Source organism: Stenella coeruleoalba (assembly GCF_951394435.1).
Source record: "Stenella coeruleoalba genome assembly, chromosome: 8".
Taxonomy (NCBI): domain Eukaryota; kingdom Metazoa; phylum Chordata; class Mammalia; order Artiodactyla; family Delphinidae; genus Stenella; species Stenella coeruleoalba.
In genome coordinates this window covers 23,296,137-23,310,247 of record NC_137154.1, presented here as the reverse complement: position 1 = coordinate 23,310,247, position 14,111 = coordinate 23,296,137, and the positions used below count along the sequence as shown (strand labels likewise).

At 42.6% G+C, this 14,111-nt stretch overlaps 1 protein-coding gene across 1 annotated transcript in view; it reads right to left on the bottom strand.

Annotated features, from left to right (window-relative positions):
* The window catches only part of SLC1A2 (solute carrier family 1 member 2), a gene marked incomplete at its 3' end in the record, with an annotated part of 49,271 nt that overhangs the window by 21,684 nt on the left and 13,476 nt on the right, over window positions 1-14,111 (bottom strand). The window contains exons 5-6 of the mRNA XM_079930133.1: window positions 12,985-13,111; window positions 4,878-5,111 (exon numbers count right to left, since the gene is read on the bottom strand). Coding sequence (XP_079786259.1) covers window positions 4,878-5,111; window positions 12,985-13,111 — 361 coding nt within the window. The remainder of the gene's footprint in view (window positions 1-4,877; window positions 5,112-12,984; window positions 13,112-14,111) is intronic.

Here is a 14,111-nt window from a genome sequence, read left to right as displayed (position 1 = left end):
ATATTTTTGTTGGTTCTAGCTTTTGAGATCTACTCAGAGCTTCAAGTTCTCCTTTCCCTTTAGTCATTGTTTCCATCTTGGATTAAATATTGAAGCCCATGTGATTGCCCACATCAATTGGGCTGCCAAAATAAAGTGTCAGAAAAGGATCAGCTACCAACAGTAAGATGGAATGAGGAATTCTTGAATGACCCATAATTTCATGCTAGAAACACTGTTTCCAACAAGATGACTACACGGGTTGTATCTAGCCCCTGGGAATTGCCCTGAGCCAGGCCTGCTAATGTTGAGAAGGCTGGACAAATATGTTAATGACCATTTAGCAAGAGTCCAAGCTTCTAGCAATTCACTGGGGACCCTCACAGACAGTCCAGCTCCCTGATAAATGGTCATTGCCAATTCTACAGTCTCTCCAATGACATAGGGCAGAAAAGCCTGTGCTCTGGAGCTAATCAAAGACCCAACATGGAGTGACTTCACCCCCACTCCTCCCAGGCATGGGATGGGAATTCACGACCATATGAATCAATTTCAAAGGCCAGAGCTCCTGACATGTTCTGTGCCTTCTAAAACAGGAGACCTATAAGAGTAAGTGTTGCTGAAAGCCAGAATATTATTTCCATGTGGATAGAGGTGATAGGAGGGCAGGCAGATTTGCTTCAAAGTTTAAGTGATATGGAAAGCAATGTAGAACATTCCAACCGCCATGGGAGTACCTTGTGGTCCATTCTCTTCTCTCTTATTCAAACGTTAGCAAACTGTCCCCAGTGCAGACAGCACATTTTTCTCTCTTGCATTTACAGCCTTAGTCATAGCTCCCTCCTTCTACTTGTCAGAATTAGGGCTCCAGCCAAGCTGGACAAAGACATCTGCAGAGGTGTCAGTTTCTCAGAGAGTGGGACAGGACCGTCAGCTGCAGGCACGCTAAGTAAAATGCAGATTCCAGGGCCCACGCAGAACCATAAAAGTCCCTAAAGTTCTAAAATTAGGGTCTCCTAGATCTGCATGTTATCAACCCATGGACCCACAAGCCCTATTAACAACCTTAGGGAAACCAGAGTCATCTTACTGGAACATTCTTTGTGATTTTAGGTCAAGGGTCTTTCTCATGCCTCCTCTTTGGTCTTAGGTGGGGAGAAGAAATGGATGCTTGGAGATCTCTCATTACCAAAGCCTTATAAACCCAGGGAGAAAAGTTGGAGTCTGGCCTCATTCACATGCTGGGCTGCCATCGTACCTGGCTTGCTGCCCCAGCTGTTTTAATGAGAAGTAGTGTCCCTTTATTCCTCTCTCACACACTCCCAGCCCTTTCCTAAGACCCCTTTGAGGTTACCAGGACACCATGACTAGCCTGAAATGGCAGCAAGGCTATGGTTGGCAGCTGAATTCTCATCGGTATGAATCTAAGGACACTGCTGGGAGGACTGGAACATATCCATTATCATTACTGCATTCATTTTCCCACAGTGTCATCAAAGGGTCTTTAGACAATTCAACAGATTGGAAGAAACAACTGGTAAGGCATGAAAATATTCTTAATGTCACTACCGGACAGGCTTTGTGTCTTAAAAATCCATATGTACCCCATCAGTCCAAACTGGGACTTGAGAATTTTAACTCTTTCCTGTGTTAACAGGCTGACATTCTGACATTGTTTTTTTGGTTCCTGCCTCAGTGGCCATATGACAGTCTTCAAACGAATAATAACTGTCTGGTACTTGAGATTCTTCTTGTTTTTATCCAGATTAGTTTTAACAGCGCACTCGGAAGTCAGAGGGATGCAGAGAGACGTGTCGCAGACCATCCCCACTCCATTCAGCTGCCCTGACACCAGCCTCTGTGCCTATTGAGAAAACGGGGTCAACCCTTCCCCTGCACATCCCCATTCAGTCCAACGTCTGAGGAGGTGGAAAGTATATTTAGCACTGGCTGTCCCAGGGCTTTTCCCCTGTGGTCATAAGGGCAAATAAACCCTGAGTTAATTCTTAGTACGTGACTCCTGCTACAGTGACTTTTTTTAAAAAGAAATTCCTCATCTAGGCAAGAGCCACATTTTAACCAAAGATTAAAACCATATTTTTTTTTCAGATGAAATACAGGGCAAGGGGGAGATATGAGTCTAATGCTTGTGGTCTTGGTCAGATAACCCAAGATTTTGTCTTTGATTTAAATATGATTTTGGGTTTCCCCTATGCTTTTAAGATTTACCTTTGTCTTATAAAGGGGCTAGGATAATTGTCTAGTCATTCAAAAGAAAAGATAATGATAATATTTTGAAATAGTGTAGTATCAAAACCATAAAGGTATTGGAAGAAAATATAAAGTTATATTTTATAATCTTTGGCAGAAAAGATATCCCTCAGCAAAATCAAAGTTCTAAATACCAAAGGAAAACACTGACGACTTTGACTACATACAAATTAAAACCTGCTAGTGGCAAAAAGCGCTGTAAGGGCTTCCCTGGTGGTGCAGTGGTTGAGAGTCCGCCTGCCGATGCAGGGGACACGGGTTCGTGCCCCGGTCCGGGAAGATCCCACATGCCGCAGAGCAGCTGGGCCCGTGAGCCGTGGCCGCTGTGCCTGGGCTCCGCAACGGGAGAGGACACAGCAGTGAGAGCCCGCGTACCGCAAAAAAAAAAAAAAAAAAAAAAAAAAAAAGCGCTGTAAGTTTTTCAGACAAATGTCAAGTGAAGGGGGACACTATTTACAACATATGACACATGAGTTGATATTTCTATACATGTAGAGAGCTGAAAACCAATCAGGAAAGGATAAACACCCCAACAGGAAATTAAGCTCACAAACAATTCACAGGGCAGAAGAGGGGAGGGAAGGATGGTCAAAAAGAACATAAAAAAGATGTCTCCCCTCACTAGTAATCAAAATAATGCAAATTCAGTGAGATCACTTTTCACCAATAGGATTTGAAAGTATTAAAGTGACAGATAATGTTCAGTGTTGATGAGCAGGTGGATAAAGGCACACTCGTACCCAGTTTGTGGGTACATAAATGAGTGTACTTTTCTAAATAGTAATCTGGTGACATGTTTCAAAACCATCAGGGTGCTTACCACTGGATTCAGAAATTCCACTTCTAGAAATTTATCCCGAGGGGATCACCAAACATCCTTGCAGAAATGTATTTACAAGGATGCTTGTCACTGCCCTGTTTAATAGACAAGGTTTAAATGTACATTTGGGGTGGGGGATGTATTGTAGTACCTACAGTATATTATTATGAAGTTTAAAAATAGTAGTAATAGATATGTAGTAATAGATATAGTAAGAGCTATATTAATAGATATAACATAACTTTTATGATATGTTGACCAGTGAAAATAGCAGTGTACAATATCTATACATAATAAGAACTGGAAATGTACATAACTGTAAAGATTAACAAAAAGGTTACTACCAGTTATCAGTGGTGTTGCCCATTCTTCTTCCTCCAAAATTTTATACACTGTCTGAACTTTTTCATAATGACCAAATACCATGCTCATAACCAGAAAACAAAAATAAAACTAAACATGATTGTTTTTATTTTTGAAAAAAAAGTTAACTTTTTCACCAAAATGAGAAAATCTTTATGGATAGAGATACTTAGCGATAAGAAATGTATAGGACCAAGAAGGAAAAAGAAAATTTTGAAGTGTTTCCCTTCATCTTGGGAAACTGAATGCAGAATCTAGATCTCCCGAATTGTATAGATTTTCGCTTTTTCTGAAACCTCACACTCTACTAGTACAGAATTCTCACTGATTTGCAAGATGGAAATATAATTTGGCTTTCCCAGGTTGTCACCACTATTGGCCTGTTAGGTCACTTAAGAAAAACCTGACTGACTGCTCAGTAGTTTTGGAAAAAAAAAAAAAAGCAGTCTCCCTGTGTCACAGAGCGGCTGCCTCCCTGGCAGTGAGTGGTCATGGGTTCTGTAACAAGGACCTGCCAACCTGTGACTCCAGAGATAACGCTGAGCTATGGGTTGCAGAGTTTACTTGCCTCCCTGCCACCTGCTTTATGGCCTCAGTCTTTGTTTTGTGACCCAAGGATACACATGCAGAAATAAAAGCAACTATTGCAGGCTGAAAGAATAAAACTCTTTTAGTCTTTGAAATTCTACATTGCTGGCTGTTTCTTATGTATCTGTTTTTGTTGGGTTGTTGGTTTTATTTTTGCTAAATTCAGTCCAAGATGATATCAAAAAAAAAAAAAAAAAGAGGTTTTTTTTTGCTTGCACATCTCTGGAGTCCTCACTGGCCTCTGGGAGGAACTGGGACTAGGTAATGAAGAAGGAACTGACTCTCGGTCAATGTTAAGTCAAATCAATGCCAACCTGACTTTCCTCAAAGTCAATGGGGCAGAGTAGTTCCATTACAGGTTCAAAGACTTGTCTGATTTCCGGTTTGTCTGAAAAATCTCACCTAACCTACCGTTTACCCTGCAAAACCTTGTTCTCCTACTTTTGAAAAATTATTCCAGTACAGTGATATAATAGCCTTTCTCAAATCACAAGTGAGAGAATTTCTTAAATAAAATAACATCCTGTTACACCCTTTTGGAAAACACTTAAAACTGAACTGATGCTATATGTGGCAAATTATGTCTAGAGATGAATAGCATGTATTCACCTGGGAAACAATATGAGATCATAGTTCCAAGACAGTTACATACCAGCAAAAAGTTCATCAGAAAGCTTAAAAGTTCCTAAAAGGAGTGAAGAATCTAAAATGTTCCACTTTTTCAAAAATATTTTAAACATATGTGAAAAGCGTTCTCACTGAACGCTGTGATGGGAAGGTTTTGAAAAAGAGGAAGTGACAAAGAAGGAAAAGGAATGAGCAGAGAGAAACAACAGTGATTTCTTGTGTTCTCTACCTGGAAGCGGTACCCAGGGCAGTGATCCAAGCTTGGAAAATTCCAGCAAAAAAAGAGAAAGGGTTTTTCCTGGTCACTAGAAAGTAAATCAAGGGGAGAAAGATGCCCCCATGGATGATGAGGCCGACAATCACCGTGATCATGTACATCCCCAGTTGTCTAGCAACCACCTCTAAGTCCTTGATGGCAATGATCTTCCCACAAATTAGGCAGGCGATACCTAGGGGAGAGTACCTGAAAAACATAAAAGAAAAAAAAAAAGCATTGAAGAGCTGGTGATGGGATTCAGAATTGAAATCAGGGCCCTCCTTCATACCACACCCTGAGGAAAACCCTTTGCATTCTTGTAGAGTGTTGCCAAAAGAGGACTATGAGATTCAATAGATGCTATAGTTTGCTTCCGACTAACTGCATTATCTGAAATATTTCCTATGGACCTGGTGGCCCCTGCTTTGATGAAAAATCCCAAGGCAAACTTTGTTGCTCAGGTAATTTTTTAGGGCTAAAGGAGACATGATTTACCACCTCTTAAGTAAGCACCAAGATAAAAGTTGAGAGACACCCAGGTTACATCTTTGAGAATCTTATTTGATTTCTCTGTTCCAGATCTCCTTCCTTGAAAATTGAGAATAAACTTAGAGCTTCTCAGAAAGCTCATTAGAGTTTCACCAATTTACAAACACTGGTGTTTGCAGATAGTGCTTTGTTTTTGCCTTGGAAGGAATCTAGGAAATACATTGAGAGAGAGAGAGAGAGAGAGAGAGAGAGAGAGAGAGAGAGAGAGGGAGAGAGCTGCCCAAACAAGAAAACCATCTGAGCCAAGAAGCATGTTTAGAAAAATGTGGTTTTATTCTTCCAAGTCTGAAAGTGTTTCTTTCCATACCTACTCCAAGAGTAACGCTGGCTGCCATCCATCGTGTTTCAAGAATATGGGGACACATCCACACACTTAATTCTTACAAAAACCCTAAAACCAAGGAATCATTATGCCTGTTTGGCAAACGAGGAAATTGAGGTTTGGAAAAGTTAAATAACTGGCCCAAGACCATGAAAACAGGAAGGAGGAGGAGAAGAATCTCAGATCTGTGAAACTCTGCCACTGGGGGTTTTCATCCCTGTCAACCAAACCACTTCCTTGAAGGAGCAATTGTAGCTTTCTGTACATAAGCAGACAATTTGTTCTCTACCAATCTATCCTAAAATAGACTTATTTTATATTTCTATATTATTATTATTTTATAGCACGCTTGGAAACAATCTACTGTTGTCCTCACTCTTGAGTCAGCTAACCACGCTCTCTCTCGTCTTGGGTATACTTTCTGTTTGGCAACACCCTTTTTTTATTGCCTAATCCGGTGGTGTTAGAGCATGAACTTGTTCAGCCTGTAACACTTCTGACTGAAATGAAAATGTTTGTGGGAACGTGGACACCTTATTAAGAATTATGAACATATTTGAAAGAAAGACTGTGGGGCAAATGAAGTCACGCTCCCAGCCTGGGGAGGGGAGTCAGGAAAAAGAGAGGGCCAGCAAGCAGATTGGGTGGCTTTTGTTTTTTCAGTTGTTTGGAGCAAAAGCACTTCCTGGGTTAAAGCAAAGCCATGAGGAGTAGACGAGAGTCATATACACGATTACACGAGACACGGAGCTTGTCCAGCCACTTACCAGCTATATGACCTTGGTTAGTGACTTATTCCCGTTTTACAGATGTGCAAGTCGAGGCGTAGAGAGGCTACCTGCAACCTCATGGGATTGCTGTGAGGATTAAGTTTTTGAACATGCATAGGTACGCGCTATCAAAAGTCCCTCCCCCATCCCTGTCAGTGCCATTAGTTCTCTGACTTCTGACACAGGAGTCCCTTGCAGGTTCTATTTTCACACATCTACCCCATGTCCCCTCATCACCTATGCGTCATGAGTCAAGTCTGAGTTGAAGAGGTTTACTAAGGCATCTCACAGGCTACTGCCACCCAACTGTGCATGTTTTTATGCGCAAACTATTTTTTCAAGAGGAATCTTCTCCTGAAAGAGCTGATTTGTAACTGACACTAAGTAGCTGGTGTCAGTTACGTGAGCGTGGCTACTCTCCCTGAGGAGCATCTAGCCTGTAGTCTCCGTTTCTCCATTCCTGGAGGTGAAGCCTGGCGATGTTTGAGGGCTGCTTTCCCGGGAATTAGGGAGTCAAGTCATTAAACCTTCGGCTTTCCCACCATTTTATATTATCTTGCGGTGCCCATAGTCACAACATCTCATAGATCCGTCGGGTGGTCTCAGGGGCCAGCTCTGTGTTCCCTGCGATTGTAGACAACTAAGCAGAATGCACTTTCTGATAAAACCAACAAGCATCCAGCTTCATAAAGCAGGAGACTAATTCTTTCCCAAGCACCAGTTGCCCCTTAAAGATGTCCAGAAAAACGCAAATACGAGCTGTTTTGGGTGCCATTCAATTTTCCTGCTCTTCTAGGACAAGCGATTTGTAGAATGGAGAGAAAATGTGTTCAAGGCTCTTTGCCAAGCAAGACCAGCTATAGAGACCCCTGGAGGACACATCTGCCGGAGCCCAATGTTAAAGAGAGGTGACAGGTTATCTCCAGAGCACTCAGCTCACTGGGAGAAACCTGAGTCCCCACTATCAACGGACAGTGTCATTCAAAGGCCGGAAGGTAGAGTGTTAGGGTAAATAAATATGGCAAGCAGGGGCCCTAGTTAACCCAAACACTTTGGTCTCTGGAGCTAGAATGAGCCTTAATTAGGACAGGGAAAGAGACTTTGTTCTATGATGTTTTTTAGGGTCATGACTTCCCTGCACCTGTTTTCAAAGCAGGTAGCTTAAGCCTCCACTCAGGAGCTGGAGCTTCTGAGTTCCTGGGTTTCCATATGAACGAATTACCTTGTTGAAAATATACTCAATGGAAAAGAAAAGGCAAATGTTCAGGGCTCAAAGTCACCATTTAAAGTTTCTGAGATGAAGCAAACAAAGCCATAAACTAAAGTGCATAAAGAGGCTGAGAGCTCCCTTGAGTGTTCTGAAGCCAAGTGATGGCCAGTAATTGTTGGACCAGTTTCTAAGTTAGAAGGACATAACTACAGAGCTGGGAGAGGGAATGGCTCCCTTGCTGCCCTGAGACTGGCTATATCCTCAGCTCTGGGCTTCATTTTCAAAGCCACTGATTCATCCAGGACTGGCCTGTGGCATCTTTTTCTTACTGTTGCATCACCCATTCTTGCCTCTGCCCACTTTGCGCCTCAGTCCTTGTCATCCTAAGGTTCCAGCCAAGATGCCCCCTCAGGTCTGCTCTCTACTCCACAAACAGACTCGTCCACAGCACTAACATACCCTGAACTCAGTCAGTGCGTCCATAGACTTCTGCCTCAGAATTACCTGGCCTGCCTGAAACAACATGGATCCCCTGGACCCACCACATACCTATCGAGTTAGAATTTCCTGGAGCTGGCCTTGGGACATTTATATTTCAAACAAGTTCCTGGGTAATTCTGATGCGTTTGGAAATCAATGTTTCCAAATAAATCAATGTTTCCAGGAATAAAATCTGATCTGCAGCTGATGAAATACAGATAGTCCTTGGTTAGTCTTTGGAAACCATTTACTTTATTTAGCTGCATCTTATTCAAGGCCTTTGGTTTTAACCCACTAAAGTGATAAATTTGGGACTTTCAGGCATAGGACAGATGGTGGGCCAGACACCTGGAGTGGAGGTAAGTGGAGGGACTTTCTCAGTCCTGCCATAAAGCCACTCTGGTTCTGTCCCACATGTTGCCAACAGCAACACCACTCTGCCAGTTTGGGACAGATTTCGAGAGAACTTAGAGTTGGAAGTCTGTCAATAAAGACTTAAACATGGGCTTTCCTGGTGGCGCAGTGGTTGAGAGTCCACCTGCCGATGCAGGGGACATGGGTTTGTGCCCCGGTCCGGGAAGATGCCACATGCCGCGGAGCAGCTGGGCCCGTGAGCCATGGCCGCTGAGCCTGCGCGTCCGGAACCTGTGCTCCGCAACAGGAGAGGCCACAAGAGTGAGAGGCCCGTGTACCGCAAAAAAAAATAAAAATAAAAAAAATAAAGACTTAAACATACATTCCAAGAGTTACCTAAGGTGCTCTCGGTACTCAGGGTAAGGAAGTAACACAAATCTCCGTATTCCCAGTCCACTTAGGGAAAGATTCTGGCTATCCAAGGAGTGACTTTTGCTGGGAGTTACCATATGAGGATTAGAACTTTTCATCAGGATAGAGTGAAAGTCAGTTCATGGAGCCTCCAGGCTCCATTATATCACCAGTGCCTAAAATTGTTGTCAGCATGGCAGAGGTGCTCAAAAGTATTTAGGAAGTGAAGGAATGAATGGATGGATGGGTGGACTGGTGGATGGATGGATGGTGGTGGTGGTGGGTTAACTGGGAGGGAGAATTGAAAGAGTGAGCAGAGATTTCACTTCTCACTTTATGTTTCTATGTTGGTGAGATTATGAAAAGTTTTACTTTCTATTTAAGTTTTGCAAATTTTGAAAAACATGTTTTAAAGTACTTTGTGAAAAAATGAGGATATGAAAATCACACCGAAATGAAGGTTTTTCTTATTTTTTGGTGATTCAGAGGGCTTTGCGGGGGCTTCCCTGGTGGCACGGTGGTTGGGAGTCCGCCTGCCGATGCAGGGGACACGGGTTCGTGCCCCGGTCCGGGAAGATCCCACATGCCGCGGAGCGGCTGGGCCCGTGAGCTGTGGCTGCTGGGCCTGCGCATCCGGAGCCTGTGCCCCATAACGGGGGAGGCCACAGCAGTGAGAGGCCCACGTACCGCAAAAAAAACAAAAACAAAAACAGAGGGCTTTGCGGGATTCTTAAGGAATTCACAAATACAGAGAAGCAAAGGGTTACAGATTGAATTGATAATAATGGTAATTACAGTGTAACAACAATAATAATGCTAGTTCATACAAAATGCTCAGACAGGTCCTGGCACATAGGAAATGCTCTATAACTGTTGGTCACAATTTCACTTAATTCTCACAGCAGCCCTATGATATGGATTCTATGATCAATCCATTTCACAGATCAGGATGAGGGGTTTAGAGTGTTTCTAACTTACCTAAAGTCACACAGCTAGTAAGAGGAGGATCCTGGGTTCAATCCAGTCTGAGGTCAGATGGAAGTTGATTAAGGTAATGCTTCTCTATAATTCCAATTACTTAGGCTGTGCAATGAGTTAATCTCTGTGCTTAGTTTTCTCCTCTGGAAAATAGGGCTCACCAAAGTACCTATTTTTGCTAGGTATTATTGTGAAAAATAAATGAGTCAATGCATGTAAAGTATTGGAATAGTATTAAGCATACAGCAGGAATCTGGTAAATCTTAGTTGTGATTTAATAATAATTATAATATTATTATCTTCTCGATAATAGGTACAGGACAGTAATTGAAAAAGTATTGAGCATATAGCAAGAATTTAATAATTCTGTTATAATCTTATAATAATTATTGTTAGAATAATAGTAATCTCCTCAAAGATGCATTTTGCTATTACTACCCTTCTTACTACCACGTAGAGAAGACTATGAAAGAACTCTGATGATTTAAGCTTTGAGGGTGTCAGTTAAGGAGTGGTTGGTTGTTTTATCCAGAACCTTCTCACACACATCGTTTTCACTTGTTGATGAGGCAGCTAAGGAATGAAAGAAATGTGTAGGATTGGCATCTCACGTCATATTACATCCTCCGGACTGTTAGCCTAGATGAGGTAACCCAACAGCTGTCAGAAACTGTTCCATGGGTCTTATTCCTGACTCACAATTGCTCTTCATCTCTTGGGATATGATGCTAAATCTTTAGGAGATTTGGTTTCATGAAGAGGAAACTTCTCGATCCACACCCACTCCATCCCTGCAGAGAAGGGAGGCTACACTTTATCCCATGACTCATCTGATTTCCTAGAAGATTCCCTCTGCTCCAAGGGCTCAGTGGAAATGACAGTGGTATGGATAAAGGAAGGAATCTTCATACATTACCCACATCGCTGGCGTCATTAGACAGAAAAATGGACTGCCTATCTAGAGCTAGGGTGCTCACTCGGCTAGGAATTTCAGGAAATGAAGGCAGATCCTAAGGTTTAAAACCAAGAGGCCTATTCTGCTTCATGTATTACCATTTATTAATCTCTCAGCAAGCTCAGAATGGATTTAAAAATATTTTTACAGCATGACCTCGTGTGTGACTTGAAATCTTCACACAAAAGAAATATTCAGAAATCTAGCATTGACTGGGAAGTTGAAGAATCAGTACAATAATCGAAAAGAACACACTACGGCACTAGCATCCTTTCCATGTTTCTAAAGTACAAGAAAGCAATGACCAACACCAGCCTGACCTATTAAATACGGTTCGTGAAATCACGGGAAACATCTTCGTGATCTAGGACCCTGGGGCCTTCAGCGAGCCCCTCGCTCCTCAAGTTTCCATAAGAATTTACTACTGGCACCTCATCACGTTTGGAGACAAAATACAAGAGAACAGATTGTGCCCTTGTAAGTTGGGAGGAAGGGTCAAGGAAAGGAAGAAGAGAGAACGCAGGTGGAATTTCAGGGGAAGACACGTGGAATCGGAGGAGGACCAGAGGCGGAGTGGGGAGGCTGGTGGGGAGCACAGGGAATCTGTAATGCGGAATTCCTGGGGCAAATAGAGCACACATGTGGTTTGGCCTTATTTCTAGGCAGGCATACGGGACCGTCATAGGGGTCTGAAATGAACGTATGTAAAAATCTTTCTGTCTGAGAGATACCGGACACGAGAAGTTTCCAGTGACTGGAGATGACACAACTTCCTTGGTGAAGGAGAGAACACCTGTGCTCTGGGCTTCCCTATACTTCAGAACCACTGACCATAAACACACATGAAATGAAGTGGAGACAATATTGCTTACATGATTCAAACAACAACAAAAACCCCCCACCCGCTTACATATCAAAGGTTTTGATATCAGCATAAACCCCAGCTCTTCCTCTCCCTAGCGCTACACTCTTAAGCAAGTTAACTCACCTCAGTGAGCCTCAGTTGCCTTTTCTGTCCCATGGGGACCATAACACCATCTTTGCAGGGTTGTGGGGATTACATTTGATAGGTATGAAGCACTCTCATGGCTCTTGGCAGATAAGAGGAAATCAATAAAAGATAGTTTTTATGATGATGGTGGTCACGATGATGTTAAAGAATCAGGATTTAGTGTCTCTGGACCAGTTTTCTCTGCTGTAAAACCAGAGAGTGGGACCAGATTTCCAAGAGCACTTACAATTCTAACCTTTTGTGATTTCACTTTTTCTTGCACGGCCTGAGAACTGCCTTTTCTTTTTATATGAGTCACGAGTAACCCAGGTCTAAGGTGCATTGCTTTTGGACACCAGAATACTGGCGCAATGGTTCTCCCAGACACCCTGGGTCATGCCCTATCCCTGAGATCTTGGCCCTGTCTTGGTGTAGTGTATCCTGATACCGCTCACCTTCAGGATTACTAATTGGGTTTTTCAGCTTTTCTGTCCTTTCTTTCTTTCTTTTTTTTTTTTTTTAACGTCTTTTCTTCCAGGGCAGGGATGGAAGGGGCCATCCCTTTTTATGTAAGGGGCCAAGTACTAAATATTTTAGGTTTTACAGGCTACGCAGTCTTGGTCACAGCTACTCAACTCTGTCTTTTTGCACAAAAGTAACCCTTGACAATACATGAACAAATAGGTATGGTTGGGTTCCAACAAAACTATTTATGGGCACTGGATGTGAATTTCACATAATTTTCACGTGTGGTGGAATATTACTTCTCTTTTGATTTTTTTTTTCAGTCAAATAAAAACATAAAACCCATTCTTAATTCACGGGCCATACAAAACAAACGGCAGATAAGATTTGGCCCACAGGCTATAGTTTTCCAGCCCAGTTTCTAGTGAAAGCTCCAAAAAAGAGATTTGCATCCCTTTCTCAAAGTCTTTCTGGAGAGCCCTTTGCTTGGTTCACGCCTGCCCACTCTTTCCTGCTGGGAGGGCTCCAGTGTCCTCTGGCGACCCCAAGGCCATCTCACACGCCACCACCGTGAAGTAAGAACAAGCCCACTTACCACATGATCATGATCACTAGCTTCATTACAATCTCATTCAAAATGTTGAAGAATTCCACCATCAGCTTGGCCTGCTCGCCCATCTTCCCCATGGCAATGCCAAAAGCAATGAAAAACCCTATCAGACCTGTTGGGTGAATCACAGGACACAGAAGGACAAATTACCAAGTATGTGTTTCTTCTCCCTTGTTCGTTACTATCCCCCGTGTGTGGAGCCACATTCTTACCACCTGTTACCCTATGAATTAGGCATTAAAAGACAAAAGCATTACGTTTCACACTTCTCCCCTGGATGATTATGGCTTTCCTGAATACTTTCCATACAAGCAAGTTGAACTGTAAGCAGGTTAGTTCCTTGCAGAAAAGGAATTCATTTTCATTCCAAACTGAAAAGTACTCTCTTCTCTCTCCTCCTCACTTACGAAATCATGTGGAAGCAGATTCCATTAGTACACAGATTAAAGAAGGAAGCCTTGTTGGGACTTGGGGATTATCATGCAAACTTTGGAGCCAATATTAGAATAGCAGAGACCAATTAGCCAATTCAGTCTCTGCCAGGGTTATGTCTGTATTAGTTTGGTGTTATCCCAAGTTCATGCGTGGCTGGTGTGTTTCACTCTAGGAAAATCCTAAACATAAAATATTTTTCCTGTTGCTGTGTGCCTAATTGGAGAAGGAGGAAGAATCTCGAAAAATCCAAGGGAAAGCAATGAAAAATCCAAAACAGTTGGGAAACCCCAAATGACCCAATTTGTTTGGATTTAACCTGTTATTTATTAATTCATCATCATTGTTTCCATGGTCAAAATGGTTAGAATGCTTTCTTTTTTATTGTGGTTTTTTTTTTTCAGGATCATAAAGTGAGAACATAGTCTTTGTTACTTCCTAGCCCCTTGGCCCTCTTCTCCCTTCACTTGATATCCCTTGACTTCCATCTAAATGCAGCCCCCCTCCCCCCAGCCCCCAGGCTCAATCTAATCCCAGGCCAGCAGGATTTGAGGAACCCTGTCGCCAGGTCTTGATGCTGGCATCAAATTGCACTAGGTCCTGGACCAAGCCCAACAGCCAACCTTGGGTCTTATTTCTATGTTACCTTTTACCTCATTCCCTGAGTATCTGTCCAGGGA